The sequence below is a fragment of the Symphalangus syndactylus genome, chromosome 5, assembly GCF_028878055.3.
Source record: "Symphalangus syndactylus isolate Jambi chromosome 5, NHGRI_mSymSyn1-v2.1_pri, whole genome shotgun sequence".
NCBI lineage: Eukaryota > Metazoa > Chordata > Mammalia > Primates > Hylobatidae > Symphalangus > Symphalangus syndactylus.
Genome location: NC_072427.2, coordinates 150,454,016 through 150,471,785, shown reverse-complemented (window position 1 = coordinate 150,471,785; position 17,770 = coordinate 150,454,016). Strand labels below are relative to the sequence as shown.

Here is a 17,770-nt window from a genome sequence, read left to right as displayed (position 1 = left end):
AACTGAAAAATAGGCCTGCAGCTCCCGTCTCTAACTTTGGTGGGTTCTTTCTACAGTTCTGTGAATTCTCCCTTAGAGCTTCTAGAAATGTTTCTGTGATTTCATCTTTCTTTTGTGAAACATGTTTTCTTCTTGTGAGAATTAGCCAGGATCTAACTGAAGTGACACAAATGATGGTGTGTACTGTGCCAAGAAGAGATCTGCCAACTCCCAGGCAAGCTCAGTTTCTTCCTGCTGAAATTCTTTTTCATGCATTTCTTCCATTCTGGTCACACTGTCATGCTGAGAAACAGCTGGTGCCACACTTCTAGATCAATGGCTTTGCTTGTGTGGTGCTTTGAGAGCAGAAATTGGGGAAGGGAGGGAAAGAGCAGCAAAGAATGGAGATCTCAGGTTCAGTGCCTCTGCCTGATTTCCAAAGCACACTCGTAAGGCCTTGAGGGCCATTTAGGAATATGCAACTGTTTATACAAATAGAAAACTTCTAACTCACGATCCTCACCAATGTCAATGTTTGTGCTAATCTCCCCATCCTCAAAGACTCTTGTGGTCAGCTCCTCTCAACTTACTGGCCATTTACCACTGCCCCCATTTGCCTCCATTCTATTTCTGCTCCTATCTGCGCCTTACTCAGTTGTCCCTCAGTACCTGCAGGAGACTGGTTCCAGACCCCCTGCCAATATCAATATCCCTGGATGCTCCAGTCTCTTATATAAAATGGTGTAGTAATTGCATATAACCTACACACAGCCTCCCATATACTTAATTCATCTATACATTACTTATACCAAATACAATGTAAATGCCATGTAAACAGATGTTACATTGTATTTTTAAAATTTTTAGTTGTATTTTTTTCAGAATATTTTCCATCCACAGTTGGTTGAACAGAGTGCCACCTGTACCTAGAATGTGGTCTCAGCCTAAGGTACCTTCTTTACACCATTCATGAAGTGCTTTAAACCACTCCCCTCCAAGAAGCCCTTTAGAACACTCAGAAAAAGATCCTCATCTCATAATTCTTGGTCCAAATACAAAACTCCAGACTCCTCAATTACTGCATCGCTAAAATTCTCACCATTTAAGTGCATATAATTAGCTTTTTAAGTTATATATTTATTATTAGCTTGGTGTTTGCGTGTTTCCATCAGTGGTAACACCATAAACATGATTTTTCCAATTTTACTACTTCTATAACACAGTTGAATATGAAAAACGGACATTCGATAAATTTTTCCTGATTTCATATGCCAAATAGTACCTTTACACAGCCCTCAGTTAAAGCCACCAGTTTATAAGTAACTTAGTGGAATAGCCTAGAGGTGACAAAGGAAGAGCTGGGCAGCGGCATCCAACAAACATCCGTGAATGAAACTTTGCTCCTCCATTCTGATACCTGGGCTGCACTGATCTACCACTCTCCTGGTTTCTGCCTCTGTCTTCCCTGCTTTGCATTAGAATCAGTCTCAGCGATAACACTGGTGCCTGAAAGACAGTTTCTCCAAGAGAACTGTATAGGTTCTCCGGGCAAAACACCTGCCTTCTTGGCAGAATCGCCAGGCTCCCTGACAAATAATTTGGAGAGTTTGTGTCTAATGGACATACTGCTGGAGTGGGTGTTCTCCTTAGGGTTGTCTTTAGTGTTGTTACCTGGACAAACCTTTTCCTTGAGTAGAAAATTAAGACAAATTCTGTTATAGGAAAGCACTCTGCTTGCCAACAGACTTTCTAGAATAATTACAGAGGCATATTAATGAAGGGCGTTTTGTTTCTTGTCATCAAGACATGCCATCTTATGACACCAAATGCCCTCCATTTCATTCTTGTGTCCAGTTACAATATCCACACAACTTGGAACTGATGAAACTATTGCTTTTCTAAACACTCATGTGCTTTTGTAAATGCCTTTGTTTAATGGAGTTACTACTCATAGCAAATATGTTATAGATGGGACAAATACATGATACGTGGCACCTGAGAAAGTAGTACCATAAGGAAAAACAATGGAAAAGGAGGGGAAACAGAGAAGCAGAAATGGGGATACATTTATCCGCAAAGAAATGCAAGAGGTAGAGGAATGGTTAAGCAAGCTGAGAACGCAGGGAGGAGAGAAATATAAAAATGATCTTCCTTGTCTGATTGTCACAATGTTGATGAGCCCTAAAATACTGCCAGGTGCTGGTTTAGACTAACTTGACATCAAGCTTGCAAAAAAGAACACTATTTCCTAGTCCATGAAATGTTATTAATATGCAAGTGCAAGGTCACAGAGGGAGGATGAGAGAGAGGGAAAAAATCCAAAACATCCTCTGACTCTAACTTGTACAGCCTCAGAAGGAGTAGATTAAAAAGAGGATTCTGAAACAGGAGAATTTAAAAGAATAAGCACATTTGTCTTATACATTTGTGTTTCTATAAAAAGATTTTCACAGGAAATTTGTACTTGCAATGTATATTTCAGTGCTTTTAAATTTTGTTTTGGCAAATAAAGTAAAAGGAAGATTTTGTTTGTATGTTTAATTAAGGCTTGCACCTGAGACGAGTCAAGCCTCTTGAAAAAGTCAAATGCCTCCATGTAAATATAATCAAGTTTCCTTTCGCAAGTGTCCATGTGTGATAAATAAAAAGTTTTAGATTACTAATATTCACAGGTAACACAGAGAAGAAAAAAGAAATTCATAGACTTTAAGTGTTTAAGTTAGGGGTTGATCACTAGTTTGTGCAGTATATAAATTTTTGGAATGGTTTCACAGACATGTATCTTGATTTGTGGATTGAGTTGCAAGTTGTCTTTCTGGGCATCTTTTGCTTGACAGATTCCCAGCATAGCACAAGTTCCTGGAGAGTTTAACAATCATCTTCTGCCAGCAGGTCAATCTATAAGGGTTTAGTGCTTGGATGTCAGAGTGAGCGTTGATGATACTCGGAAGATCTGGGGAAGCATGTTACTAAGTTGATAAAACATTTCTTCAGAAATACTCTGTAAGAGGAAAAAATAACAATTGCACTTGTTTAATCATCATTGATTTAAAAAATAATTTTAGAAGTATTTTAAAATATGGACCTAGTTCTACTAGGAATATGTGAGTGCAGTATGTGAAAATTATCTTTCATGACTGATGTAACTGCATGGCCATGGACAAGGGCTGGTTTTCTGGCTCCATCTTCTGAGAACTTATGTCATTTCTGTCAAATAATACGTTTGAGTAATAGAAAAACCTGTAGATAACACTAGTAAGAAAAAACCACTAATTTTGCCAAGTTCTTCACAGAATACAGAATCACTAGCTGCTAATGTCCTTATTTAAGAACCCTTTATAATCTATATAATACAAATGTGGAGGAAAACAAAGGAATGATGAGTCAAGTTTTGTTCGGGGTTAAGTAACAAATGCCTTGAGTGGCAGATGCTAATATCTTTGACAATACACTAAGTGCCTTTATCACATCCAAATACTTCTTTCCTTAAAAAACAGAAAGCGATTAGCCTTTTGTGTTGTTTTTAGGATTTTAGGGCAGGGTGCCTAGCTGTTATCTGTGAGAAATCTAATAAAAGATTAAACTGGGGAGAGATCTATTCAGATAACATACCTGTGGTACTAGAAATTGCACTGTCCTAGAAATTCCTCCATCCCATGAAGCCATTTCCATCATGAAACCTAAAACAGAAAAACAGATGTTGCTGCATTACAAGTTCTGGCCTTCAAACCTACCAGTCGCTTACTGAAATTAACTGAATTTTCACTGTGGGGCTTCATGTCTTGACTTTTTAGGTCGCCATTTGCTCGTAGGATAGGCTACGCCTAAAGGACAGATAAATGTTTGCAATTCCTAATTCTTCATGCCAGAGAGGTTTAACAGAGTTTTGTCAACATGCTCTTATTTATGATTTCTCAAATCAAATTTAGTCTCCATACAATGAAGCCAAGACAGGTTATTATTTTTTTTTTTTAATTTTTTTTTGCACACAAAAACAATAAACATTTTCTAAAAAATACATACAAACAAAAAGATGCGTATCAAACATATTAGGAAGGTTGCACATGGGAAGTCGGGGAATAGAAATGGGGGGTGGGAGTTAAAATAAATGAGAGAGGGACTTTATATGGATCAGTGATAATAACTCAATAAGACAGGTTATTAAAAGTTAATAAATATGTGGCTCTATTTTTTTTTTCTTTTTAAGAGAATAAAGGTAATAGCAAGCTGGCAGCAGAACAAAATATAAATAATGTCCAAATAGCCTTGTATTTCAAAGGGGCTGGAGACCTATTTTGTGACTAAAAAAATAAAACTAAAAAAGCCTATTATGAAATATTTGCTTGCTAAACTATCTAACTGAGGTGCTAGGTTACAGGGGTATCTTTCACCTTCTCTCTTCTGGGTTGCTCTACTTTCAATATTTGGGAGGAAATACAGGTGGTGGTTGTCAGAGATAAGATTATGCTCACCTTTGACACACTTGAACACAAGTTCCGCTCTCCTTAAGCACCAGGGTATAGTCATTTCCTAAAAACAGAAACAAAACATCAGATATGTTTTTAATAGAACTTTGTATAAAAAATAAAGTCAGATCTTTATTTATCTATAATGTTGACTATCCATGTTGTGAACAGATTTAGGCAACTGTTTGCTAATCCCAACTGGATTTCCTCTAGTTTTTAGGCATGCAGCTTCTTCCAGCTGTTAGACTATACTTGTGGAATACAAACTAATTTAGTTAGCCCCCTAAATACAATTAAAAAAATAAACATATCCTTAATTTTTCTGGATAATTCTAAAGACAAATATAAATGACATAGGAACTCTACCTACTACTCTCAATGTTAGCATGAATAATTCTATTACATTGTATATTTGCATAAGCAATAAAATGTTTTTACAGTATAATACATTATTACAAATGAGTGGAAATAAACAAATGCCCCATCCCAGCCACCTAACAAAACAAATGCATTCATTTTTCTATGTTCCTTTCTAACCTTCAGTCAAATATGGACATAAGTGTCACTGTCAGTCTATAACCAAAACATTGATCATTTTCCATACTATGATTAGCGTGTATACCATTTAAAAATCTATTCCCCTTCACAAACATCAGAATTGTTTTTCCCTAAATCTTCATAATTATAACTATAAAACATGTAGATTATTTCATTATTGTGATTCTCAAACTTTGTGGGTCTCAGGATCTTTTGCACTCTTAAATATTAGCCTGGTGCAACGGTGCACATTTGTAGTCCCAGCTACTTGAGAGGTTGAAGCAGGAGGATTGCTTGAGTCCAAGAGTTCAAGTCCACCTGGGCAACACAGTGAGACCCCTGCTCTAAAAAAAATTGTTTTTAAATCACTGAGGATTCCAATGAGCTTTTCTTTATGTAGATTATATCTCTTGATATTTATTGCATTAGGAATTAAAACTAAGAAAACATTAATTTAAAAACAATAAACCCATTCATGTTAATATAAATAACATTTTAATGAAAAATAACTATTTTCTAAAACAAAAAAAAATTTTAGTAAGTGTAATAATGTTTTAAATTTCTGCAAATCTCATTAAGGCCTAGCCTAACAGAAGATATCTGGGTTCTTATATCTGTCTCTGCATTCAATCTGTTATATTATCACACAGCACGTAGCTTCTGAAAAACTCACTGGACACCCGCGCAAGAATAAGAATAAAAAGGCAAATAATGTCTTCCTTACCAACTACTCAGTCTTTCATCTTTTGTAAGTAGGCTTCCATCCCATCACTCAACTGAAAATTCTTTATGTGAGATCATCAATGATTATTAATTACCAAACCTTTTCTCAGTCTTATTCTAATTGCCGTTTACTTATTGTTGTAATTCACATACCTGGTGACCACTCCTTTTCTTCATGACATTTTCCCCCCCTCTGCCCTGGGGCTGATGTATCATCAAATTATTCCAGTTCTTCACCTATCTCTGAAGGTCTTTGTGACCTCAAGGCTAGTTACCACTATGGCTTCCTATCTAGTGTCCTGAATTCTAGTGTTTCCCCTCTAAACCACTAATTTTGGCTATTTTAAGTACATTTCTGATCATATTATACTCCTGTTTTAAGAACTTAAAATTGCTTCCTACTGTCTCACACATAATATGTAAACCTTTCTTTTACTATTTAAGGCTACATACTTTAAAGCCAAAGCTACTTTAAGCGTCTGTGACTTTTAAATTTTTAAAAATGAAGGTTTTATTCAAGTATATCTCCTCACATTTGCCTAAACATAGTCTGCAATGCCTGTCACCCACCTCCCTCCATTTTTCCTCACGGTTTCTTCTACCTACAATGCCCTTCTCAGTAATTCCATCCATTGAACCTGACCTTCATTCTTCAATGTCCAGCTTAATTGCCATCTCCTCCATACAGTATTTCCTATTTTCCCAGCTACAAATATGTCTCCATTTTCTGAACTCCCAAAGTACTTTACTGTTCTTTTATCTCCATGCTCACATTTGTATCCTGTCGCTTTTGGGGAGGAGGGCAGAGGAATGGGTAGAAGGATGGGATTTATTCTTTCTCTTCTTGATTAAGTTGTGTGCTCTCTGAAGGTGGAAGCCACTTTTTATTCACCTTTATTACCTTTACAATGCCTTCTATAATATTAGGCAATACACATGCTCAAAAACACAGTTTGAGTGAATTAGCTTTTATCCATGGACATTTAAAAAGAATGTGACTTTCTCTGTAGCCAGAAATAGGGTTTAACAGGAAGCTACTTTTAAATTTGTGTCCAAGACACTTTAAGACTGATTAATGAAAGAGGTCTAGTTTTTTAGTTGGCTAAAAAGTAAAGAATCCTCTTGGGTTAGGTTCTGGAAGCTTCTTTTTTTTTTTTTTTTTTTTTTTTTTTTTTTTGAGACGGAGTCTCGCTCTGTCGCCCAGGCTGGAGTGCAGTGGCGCAATCTCGGCTCACTGCAAGCTCCGCCTCCCGGGTTCACGCCATTCTCCCGCCTCAGCCTCTCCGAGTAGCTGGGACTACAGGCGCCCGCCACCACGCCCGGCTAATTTTTTGTATTTTTAGTAGAGACGGGGTTTCACCGTGGTCTCGATCACCTGACCTCGTGATCCGCCCGCCTCGGCCTCCCAAAGTGCTGGGATTACAAGCGTGAGCCACCGCGCCCGGCCAGGTTCTGGAAGCTTCTAAAAATTCACTAGAATTTTCTGATATTCAACTTTAAGTTATAACACTTTGGCTTCAAAGTTGATAGAAGAAGAGTATTTTCTTGTAACTGCAAAGGCTGCTGCAAAAGGGCTACAGTGGTCTTATGGAGTACACACATGCATGGAGGGACAAGTGTTTGGTTTTTTTGTCTTACTTCCTCCTAGTGAAAAGATGATGTACAGAGAGAACAAGGTGACTAAGAAATGTCTACAGCTGGCTGTGAGTGGTGGCTCACACCTGTAATCCCAGCACTTTGGGAGGCCGAGGCAGGCGGATCATCTGAGGTCAGGAGTTTGAGACCAGCCTGGCCAACATGGTGAAACCCCGTCTCTACTAAAAATACAAAAATTAGCTGGGCGTGGTGGTGGGCACCTGTAATCCCAGCTACTTGGGAGGATGAGGCAGGAGAATTGCTTGAACCTGCGAGGCGGAGGTTGCAGTGAGCTGAGATCTCGCCACTGTACTCCAGCCTGGGTAACAGAGCAGGACTCCATCCCAATAAATAAATAAATGAATGCATGTCTACAGCTACAGAGCAATGCTGATGGCTCTAAAAACTACAATAATGTCTTATGTTTACATGGAACTTTACAATATACATAATCTAACAAAAATAACCTTTATAAATTAAAAAAAAAAAAAGATGATCAGAGAGGTACAGCGAATTGCTCAAGTAGCAGCCTGAGGCTTGAATTTTCATTTTCTTAATAGCATCTTTTGAAGAGCTAAAGTTTTGAATTTTAAAATATAATTTATTACATTGTTCTTTTATGGCTTATGCCTTTGTGGCCTAACAAATTTTAACCTGCTTAACCTGACGTCATCAGGACTTTATGTTTTCTGCTAGAAGCGTTATAATATTAGCTCTTTTGTTTAGGTCTGATCCATTTTAAATTAATTTTTATATATGACATATGTAAGGGTTACAACTGTCTTTTCTATATGAATATCCAGTTGTTTCAACAACACTGAAAAGATTATCCTTTCTCCCACTGCATTGTCTTGGCATACGTACTGGAAATCAAATGACCATATATGTATGGATTTATGTCTGGATGCTTTTTTCTGTTTTCTGATCCATAGTCTATTCTTTTGCCAGTATCACATTGCTGCCCCTTCTGGGAAGTGAGGAGCTCCTCTGCCTGGCCGCCACCCCGTCTAGGAAGAAGTGAGGAGCGCCTCTGCCCGGCCGCCCCGTCTGGGAAGAAGCGAGGAGCACCTCTGCCCGGCCGCCCCGTCTGGGAAGAAGCGAGGAGTGCCTCTGCCCGGCCACCACCCCGTCTAGGAAGAAGTGAGGAGCGCCTCTGCCCGGCCGCCCCGTCTGGGAAGAAGTGAGGAGTGCCTCTGCCCGGCTGCCCCGTCTGGGATGTGAGGAGTGCCTCTGCCCGGCCGCCCCGTCTGGGATGTGAGGAGCGCCTCTGTCCGGCCGCCCCTTCCGGGAAGTGAGGAGCTTCTCTGCCCGGCCGCCCCGTCTGGGAAGAAGTGAGGAGCACCTCTGCCCACCTGCCCCGTCTGGGAAGAAGCCAGGAGCACCTCTGCCCAGCCGACCCGTCTGGGAAGAAGCAAGGAGCTCCTCTGCCCGGCCACCACCCTGTCTGGGAAGAAGTGAGGAGCGCCTCTGCCCGGCCACCCATTGTCTGGGATGTGAGGAGCACCTCTGCCCGGTCACCCCTTCCGGGAAGTGAGGAGCTTCTCTGCCCGGCCGCCCCGTCTGGGAAGTGAGGAGCGACTCTGCCCAGCCACCCCGACTGGGAAGTGAAGAGCCCCTCTGCCCGGCCGCCACCCCGTCTAGGAAGAAGTGAGGACCGCCTCTGCCTGGCCGCCCCGTCTGGGAAGAAGTGAGGAGCGCCTCTGCCCGGCCACCACCCCGTCTAGGAAGAAGTGAGGAGCGCCTCTGCCCGGCCACCACCCCGTCTGGGAAGAAGTGAGGAGCGCCTCTGCCCGGCCGCCCCGTCTGGGAAGAAGTGAGGAGCGCCTCTGCCCGGCTGCCCCGTCTGGGAAGAAGTGAGGAGTGCCTCTGCCCGGCCACCCCTTCCGGGAAGTGAGGAGCTTCTCTGCCCGGCCACCACCGTCTGGGAAGTGAGGAGCGCCTCCGCCTGGCCGCCCCGTCTGGGAAGTGAGGAGCGACTCTGCCCAGCCACCCCGTCTGGGAAGTGAGCACCTTTGCCCGGCCGCCCCGTCGGGGAAGAAGTGAGGAGCGCCTCTGCCCGGCCGCCCCGTCTGGGAAGTGAAGAGCCCCTCTGCCCGGCCGCCACCCCATCTAGGAAGAAGTGAGGAGCACCTCTGCCCAGCCGCCCCACCTGGGAAGTGAGCACCTCTGCCTGGCGGCCCCGTCTGGGAAATGAGGAGCGACTCTGCCTGGCCACCCCGTCTGGGAAGTGAGGAGCGCCTCTGCCCGGCCGCCCATCGTCTGGGAAGAAGTGAGGAGCTGCTCTGCCCCGTCGCCACCCCGTCTAGGAAGAAGTGAGGAGCGCCTCTGCCCGGCCGCCCCGTCTGGGAAGTGAGGAGCCCCACTGCCCGGCCACCACCCCGTTTGGGAAGTGAGGAGCAACTCTGCCCGGCCGCCCTGTCTGGGAAGTGAGGAGCACCTCTGCCTGGCCGCTGCTTCTGGGAAGTGAGGAGTTCCTCTGCCCGGCCGCCCCATCTGGGAAGATGTGAGGAGCACCTGTGCCCGGCTGCCCTGTCTGGGAAGTGAGGAGCACCTCTGCTCGGCCACCCCGTCTGGGAAGAAGTGAGGAGCTCCTCTGCCCGGCTGCCACCCCGTCTGGGAAGAAGTGAGGAGCGCCTCTGCCCGGCCACCCCATCTGGGAAGAAGTAAGGAGCGCCTCTGCCCGGCCACCCCTTCCGGGAAGTGAGGAGCTTCTCTGCCCGGCCACCACCCCCATCTGGGAAGTGAGGAGCGCCTCTGCCCAGCCACCCCGTCTGGGAAGTGAGGAGCGCCTCTGCCCGGCTGCCCCGTCTGGGAAGAAGTGAGGAGCACCTCTGCCCGGCCGCCCCGTCTGGGAAGAAGTGAGGAGCGCCTCTGTCCGGCCACCCATTGTCTGGGATGTGAGGGGCGCCTCTGCCCGGCTGCCCCGTCTGGGAAATGAGGAGCGACTCTGCCCGGCCACCCCATCTGGGAAGTGAGGAGTGCCTCTGCCCGGCCGCCCACCGTCTGGGATGTGAGGAGCGCCTCTGCCTGGCCACCCCGTCTGGGAAGAAGTGAGGAGCGCCTCTGCCCGGCCGCCCCGTCTGGGAAGAAGGGAGGAGTGCCTCTGCCCGGCCACCCCGTCTGGGAAGTGAAGAGCCCCTCTGCCCGGCCGCCACCCCGTCTAGGAAGAAGTGAGGAGCACCTCTGCCCAGCTGCCCCATCTGGGATGTGAGCAGTGCCCCTGCCCAGCCGCCCCTTCTGGGAAGTGAGGAGCTCCTCTGCCCAGCCGCCCCGTCTGGGATGTGAGCAGTGCCCCTGCCCGGCCGCCCCTTCTGGGAAGTGAGGAGTGCGTCTGCCCGGCCGCCCCATCTGGGAAGATATGAGGAGCGCCTGTGCCCGGCTGCCCGGGAAGTGAGGAGCGCCTCTGCTCGGCCACCCTGTCTGGGAAGAAGTGAGGAGCTCCTCTGCCCGGCTGCCACCCCGTGTGGGAAGAAGTGAGGAGCGCCTCTGCCCAGCCACCCCTTCCAGGAAGTGAGGAGCTTCTCTTCCCAGCCACCACCCCCATCTGGGAAGTGAGGAGCACCTCTGCCCAGCTGCCACCACGTCTGGGAAGAAGTGAGGATTGCCTCTGCCCAGCCGCCGCATCTGGGAAGAAGTGAGGAGCGCCTCCGCCCGGCCGCCCCGTCTGGGAAGTGAGGAGCCCCTCTGCCCGGCCGCCACCCCGTCTAGGAAGAAGTGAGGAGCCTCTGCCCGGCCGCCCCGTCTGGGAAGAAGTGAAGAGCCCCTCTGCCCGGCCGCCACCCTGTCTAGGAAGAAGCGAGGAGTGCCTCTGCCCGGCTGCCCCGTCTGGGAAGAAGTGAAGAGCCCCTCTGCCCGGCCGCCCCGTCTGGGAAGTGAGGAGCTCCTCTGCCCAGCTGCCCCGTCTGGGATGTGAGCAGTGCCCCTGCCCGGCCGCCCCTTCTGGGAAGTGAGGAGTGCCTCTGCCCAGCCACCCCATCTGGGAAGATGTGAGGAGCGCCTGTGCCCGGCTGCCCTGTCTGGGAAGTGAGGAGCGCCTCTGCTCGGCCACCCCGTCTGGGAAGAAGTGAGGAGCTCCTCTGCCCGGCTGCCACCCCGTGTGGGAAGAAGTGAGGAGCACCTCTGCCCGGCCACCACCCCCATCTGGGAAGTGAGGAGCGCCTCTGCCCGGCGGCCCCGTCTGGGAAGTGAGGAGCGACTCTGCCCAGCCACCCCGTCTGGGAAGAAGTGAGGAGCGCCTCTGCCCAGCCGCCCCGTCTGGGAAGTGAGGAGCGACTCTGCCCGGCGGCCCCGTCTGGGAAGTGAGGAGCACCACTGCCTGGCCGCTGCTTCTGGGAAGTGAGGAGCTCCTCTGCCCGGCCACCACCCCATCTACGAAGAAGTGAGGAGTGCCTCTGCCCGGCCGCCCCATCTGGGAAGATGTGAGGAGCGCCTCTGCTCGGCCACCCCGTCTGGGAAGAAGTGAGGAGCTCCTCTGCCCGGCTGCCACCCCGTCTGGGAAGAAGTGAGGATTGCCTCTGCCCGGCCGCCCCATCTGGGAAGAAGTGAGGAGCGCCTCTGCCCGGCCACCCCGTCTGGGAAGTGAGCGCCTCTGCCTGGCCACCCCCTCTGGGAAGTGAGCGCCTCTGCCCGGCCGCCTCGTCTAGGAAGAAGTGAGGAGCACCTCTGCCCGGCCGCCCCATCTGGGAAGTGAGCACCTCTGCCCGGCCGCCCTGTCTGGGAAGTGAGGAGCTCCTCTGCCCAGCCGCCCCGTCTGGGATGTGAGCAGTGCCCCTGCCCGGCCGCCCCTTCTGGGAAGATGTGAGGAGCGCCTGTGCCCGGCTGCCCTGTCTGGGAAGTGAGGAGCACCTCTGCTCGGCCACCCCATCTGGGAAGAAGTGAGGAGCTCCTCTGCCCGGCTGCCACCCCGTCTGGGAAGAAGTGAGGAGCGCCTCTGCCCGGCCACCCCTTCCAGGAAGTGAGGAGCTTCTCTGCCTGGCCCCCACCCCCATCTGGGAAGTGAGGAGCAACGCTGCCCAGCCACCCCATCTGGCAAGTGAGGAGCGCCTCTGCCCGGCCGCCCGTCTGGGAAGAAGTGAGGAGCGCCTCTGCCCGGCCGCCCCGTCTGGGAAGTGAGGAGCTCCTCTGCCCGGCCACCACCCCGTCTGGGAAGTGAGGAGCGACTCTGCCCGGCTGCCCCGTCTGGGAAGTGAGGAGCACCTCTGCCTGGCCGCCACCCCATCTACGAAGAAGTGAGGAGTGCCTCTGCCCGGCCGCCCCATCTGGGAAGATGTGAGGAGCGCCTGTGCCCGGCTGCCCTGTCTGGGAAGTGAGGAGCGCCTCTGCTCGGCCACCCCCTCTGGGAAGAAGTGAGGAGCTCCTCTGCCCGGCTGCCACCCCGTCTGGGAAGTGAGGAGAGCCTCTGCCCGGCAGCCCTGTCTGGGAAGAAGTGAGGATTGCCTCTGCCCGGCCACCACCCCCATCTGGGAAGTGAGGAGCGCCTCTGCCCGGCAGCCCCGTCTGGGAAGAAGTGAGGAGCGCCTCTGCCCGGCCGCCCCGTCTGGGAAGAAGTGAGGAGCGCCTCTGCCGGGCCGCCCCGTCTGGGAAGAAGTGAGGAGCGCCTCTGCCCAGCCACCACCCTGTCTAGGAAGTGAGGAGCGCCTCTGCCTGGCTGCCCCGTCCGGGAAGAAGTGAGGAGCGCCGCTGCCTGGCCACCCCTTCCGGGAAGTGAGGAGCTTCTCTGCCCGGCCACCACCCCCATCTGGGAAGTGAGGAGCGCCTCTGCCCGGCCGCCACCCCGTCTAGGAAGAAGTGAGGAGCACCTCTACCCAGCCGCCCCACCTGGGAAGTGAGCACCTCTGCCCGGCCACCCCGTCTGGGAAGTGAGGAGCTCCTCTGCCCGGCCACCACCCCGTCTAGGAAGTTAGGAGCGCCTCTGCCCGGCCGCCCCGTCTGGGAAGAAGGGAGGAGCACCTCTGCCTGGCTGCTGCTTCTGGCAAGTGAGGAGCTCCTCTGTCCGGCCGCCACCCCATCTACGAAGAAGTGAGGAGTGCCTCTGCCCGGCCGCCCCATCTGGGAAGATGTGAGGAGCGCCTGTGCCCGGCTGCCCTGTCTGGGAAGTGAGGAGCGCCTCTGCTCGGCCACCCCATCTGGGAAGAAGTGAGGAGCTCCTCTGCCTGGCTGCCACCCCGTCTGGGAAGTGAGGAGCGCCTCTGCCCGGCAGCCCTGTCTGGGAAGAAGTGAGGAACGCCTCTGCCTGGCGGCCCCGTCTGGGAAGTGAGGAGCACCTCTGCCCAGCCGCCCCGTCTGGGAAGATGTGAGGAGCGCCTGTGCCCGGCTGCCCTGTCTGGGAAGTGAGGAGCACCTCTGCTTGGCCACCCCGTCTGGGAAGAAGTGAGGATTGCCTCTGCCCGGCCGCCCCATCTGGGAAGTGAAGAGCCCCTCTGCCCAGCCGCCACCCTGTCTAGGAAGAAGTGAGGAGTGCCTCTACCCGGCTGCCCCATCTGGGAAGAAGTGAAGAGCCCCTCTGCCCGGCCGCCCCGTCTGGGAAGTGAGGAGCTCCTCTGCCCAGCCGCCCCGTCTGGGATGTGAGCAGTGCCCCTGCCCGGCCGCCCCTTCTGGGAAGTGAGGAGTGCCTCTGCCCAGCTGCCCCATCTGGGAAGATGTGAGGAGCGCCCGTGCCCGGCTGCCCTGTCTGGGAAGTGAGGAGCGCCTCTGCCCGGCCGCCCCGTCTGGGAAGTGAGGAGCGCCTCTGCCCGGCCGCCCCGTCTGGGAAGTGAGGAGCGACTCTGCCCAGCCACTCCGTCTGGGAAGAAGTGAGGAGCTCCTCTGCCCGGCCGCCCCGTCTGGGAAGTGAGGAGCACCACTGCCTGGCCGCTGCTTCTGGGAAGTGAGCTCCTCTGCCCGGCCGCCACCCCATCTACGAAGAAGTGAGGAGTGCCTCTGCCCGGCCGCCCCATCTGGGAAGATGTGAGGAGCGCCTGTGCCCAGCTGCCCTGTCTGGGAAGTGAGGAGCGCCTCTGCCCGGCCGCCACCCTGTCTAGGAAGAAGTGAGGAGCACCTCTGCCCGGCCACCCCGTCTGGGAGGTCTACCACAGAGGCCAGAAGCAATGTGGGGGCTGGACGTGGTGGCTCACGCCTGTAGCCCCAGCACTCTGGGAGGCCGAGGCGGGTTGATCACTTGAGGCTAGGAGTTCGAGACCAGTCTGGCCAACATGGCGAAACATATGAAAAATACAACAGACAAACCAACCAACCCAGCGACAACAAAACAAGTCTACCCTGGAGTCATACTCTAATTTTTTCTGTTTTCTTCCCTTTCTGATCCTTTATCCCACTTTCTTTTTCTTCCTCTTCCTTCTCCTTCTTTGTCAAATAGAGGATTGAGTTATTATTATTGATCCATACAAAGTCCCTCTCTCATTTATATTCTTTAATTCCCACCCCCCATTTCTATTCCGTCTTCCCATGTGCAACTTTCCTAATATGTTTGATATTCATCTTGTTTGTATTTTTAGAAAATGTGTTTTGTGTGCAAAAAAATAAAAACAACAAAATCTTCATTAGTAACCAACAGTTACAAAACCAAGTAAGTTGGTAAGCCCAAAATTATTCAACAAGTTAACAGCAAAAATAAAAGGAAGTTGAGAATTCAGTATTCTTGGCTTGTAGCTCCTCATTCCATAAGACTGACTCCAATAAGGCAGTATCTTCAGATCACAAAGATCTATTGGGATAAAACTGACACGTCTTTCTTCTTGCTGATAGGTTATTTTTCCTTCATTCTTTTTAAACTGCAATTAATTTCTATAGCTTTTATCTGACATAGGACATGGGCTGTTTCAGTCATCTTCATTTTCTTGCACACACTAAAACATGGTAACTGAGTGTCTAACAATTCTGTTAGAAGAGGAAAATGACACCTGAAAATGCTTTGGGATCCTTGCACCAAAGCTAAAACAGTATTACCTCTATATCCTGTGTAGTGTTGTCTGAGTTTATAGAGTAAACTTCTTGACCTGAATGGATGTTTAAATACAACAAATGGGAGAATCATAGCTCAATATACTTTTGTGAATTAAATTGGACACTTTGGAAACAAACTTAATGTTCTGCAGCTGGCCTTCCCAATTTAAAACATGTAACTTTTGCGACATTGCGGGAGAGGGAATGCTAGTAGCATCAGATGTCTGGAAGTAAATCTGAACTTAGTGACTTCTGGAAACACTGTTTTTGAGGTTGTTTCCCACCTACATATAACCATTTTTATAAACTGGCTAACCAGGAGTCCAGCTGCAAGAATGTTTGGATGAATTTCTTGTGGTAGGAATTCATCATAAACTTTGTTACTCCCCAAAGACCCTTTTATAGATAGACTAATTAGTGATGATGATTTAACAATAGCTAAAAATTCCTGATGGAACTAAAACTTCATAAAGCTACAGTAGGGAAAAAAGTGTTTGTCCATCTCTCTTGATACCATATTAGGTATGACTGAGGCTACAGAAGTGAATGCAATGAGAAATTAGTAAGTCTGATGAAGCTTTCATAGGATAGTGCCAGGATTCTCCAAGTCAAAACAACAACGTGCCTGGTAAAAACATACCAGCATAGATTATAAATGGGAAATCACTGAAAATCACCCTGTCTCAGAAGGACAAGAATTATTTTTTGTGTGTTTATGTAGCAACAGGCCCCAACCTTTTTGGCACCAGGAACCAGTTTCACGGAAGACAATTTTTCCACAGACTGGAATTAGGGGTGAGGGTGGGGATAGCAGGGATGGTTTCAGGATGAAACTGTTCCACCTCAGATCATCAGGCATTAGATTCTCACAAGGAGCACGCAACCTAGTCCCTCGCACATGCAGTTCACAATAGGGTTCACGCTCCTATGACAATCTCATGAGGCTTCTAATCTGACAGGAGGCAGAGCTCAGGCAGTAATGCTTGCCCTTCGATGCTCACCTCCTGCTGTGTGGCAGGTTCTTGGCCTGGCGGTTTGGGACCGCTGTTATACAGGATATGAAATTTAAAATGAGGCCCCTGTAATATAATGAATCTAAGTGGGGACTTAGTCTAAAAAGTAAAACATAAAATATTTTACACTGTCCTTTACAATATAGCATTTTTCTTTTGGTAAATAACTATTTATAATCAATAATCAAACTTCCTTCCTGACAATCACAATCTCCGCTACCCAGTCAGTGATTTTTTTTAAGAGATACAGTTTCACCATGTTGCTCAGGCTGGTCTTGAACTCTGGGCTAAAACAATCTTCCTGCCTCAGTCCTGGGAGTAGCTGGGACTACAGGTGCCAATTTTGCTTTTTAAAAAATGCCTCCTCAAAATAAGCAGGCACAGAGCTGTTGATAGGAGTCCTTCATCACCAAGTTAAGCACTGGCTTTTCCTATGACTTGTCTGGACCTGTTTGGTTTGAGGCTCATTTGTTTCTCCAGACTATGTAAAGTTGAATTTTAGTCTATATATTATTTCTACAATGTATGCCTTCTAACCAGTTTCTATGTGGGTGAAGGAAGAAAGAGGAAAACCAGTCACGGAAAGAGACTGTTAAAAATTAAATTATAATACATAACAAAATGGAAGAATGATTATGCTACATCTTAATTGCAGAACTGTATTATCTAAAAAGAGCCCTTGAGAAAAATGTTAAACTAAGGCTGGCTTCTTCCTGTCATCTAGCATCTCTTTCCATTACCTATTAATGCAAACTCAGAAAATGCAGACTAATTTTCATGGCAACCTAAGCCAAATATATGTGTATGTAAATCTAATGCTACTTAGGCCAAAAAGAAGAAAGAGGGGTAAGAAGAGGGGTAAGAAGAGGGGGAAGGGGAGAAAGAAGACAGGGAAGAGGAGGAAAAAAAGGAGGAGAAAGAGGTGTAGGGGCACATGCCTTTGCCAAAGCTAAATATTATTTTGATTTTCTAGTTTATTTACTATAGGACAATGCTATAGCTCTCTGAACATAAATGGTTAAGGATTACTCACCATTTTGTATTATATTTCACTCAATTCTACTAACCAGATAGGAGATGCAAAAATCTATTAGTTTAAAAAAATGTAAAGTGGATTATTATACAATATTGGGGGTTAAATCAATATTATGATTATGTAAATCATAAAATTACAGGATTTTTCTATCTGCTTACCTCTGACATATCATGTACCAGCAAGAGAGGAATGCTTATTGTTGTGATGTCATGGGTACAGCAAACTTTGAGTATATTTCGGAGTCCCATAATGGCAGGATCACGAGCAGTGATGTTTCCCGATTTCACATGGTCATCCACACAAAGATGGAAAGCAACATGGATTTCTGAGAGGTTAGAATGCCGTGTAATATAAAATTCCCCTGTGAACAATAAATACAATCATGATTATCAAATGCCTAAGTCACATTCATCAATGGGCTTTAAAAATAAGTGTAATGG

General features: G+C 48.2%; 1 protein-coding gene across 4 annotated transcripts in view; it reads right to left on the bottom strand.

Moving 5' to 3' along the window:
- Positions 1–1,890: 1,890 nt before the first annotated feature.
- FERRY3 (FERRY endosomal RAB5 effector complex subunit 3) overlaps positions 1,891–17,770 on the bottom strand; it is a 56,298-nt gene continuing 40,418 nt past the window's right edge. For all 4 annotated transcript variants that reach the window (XM_063640812.1, XM_055281051.2, XM_055281052.2 and 1 more), the window contains 4 exons: positions 17,489–17,691; positions 4,452–4,509; positions 3,592–3,659; positions 1,891–2,980 (listed from right to left, as the gene is read on the bottom strand). In XM_063640812.1, coding sequence (XP_063496882.1) covers positions 2,888–2,980; positions 3,592–3,659; positions 4,452–4,509; positions 17,489–17,691 — 422 coding nt within the window. In that variant the 3' untranslated portion in view covers positions 1,891–2,887. The remainder of the gene's footprint in view (positions 2,981–3,591; positions 3,660–4,451; positions 4,510–17,488; positions 17,692–17,770) is intronic.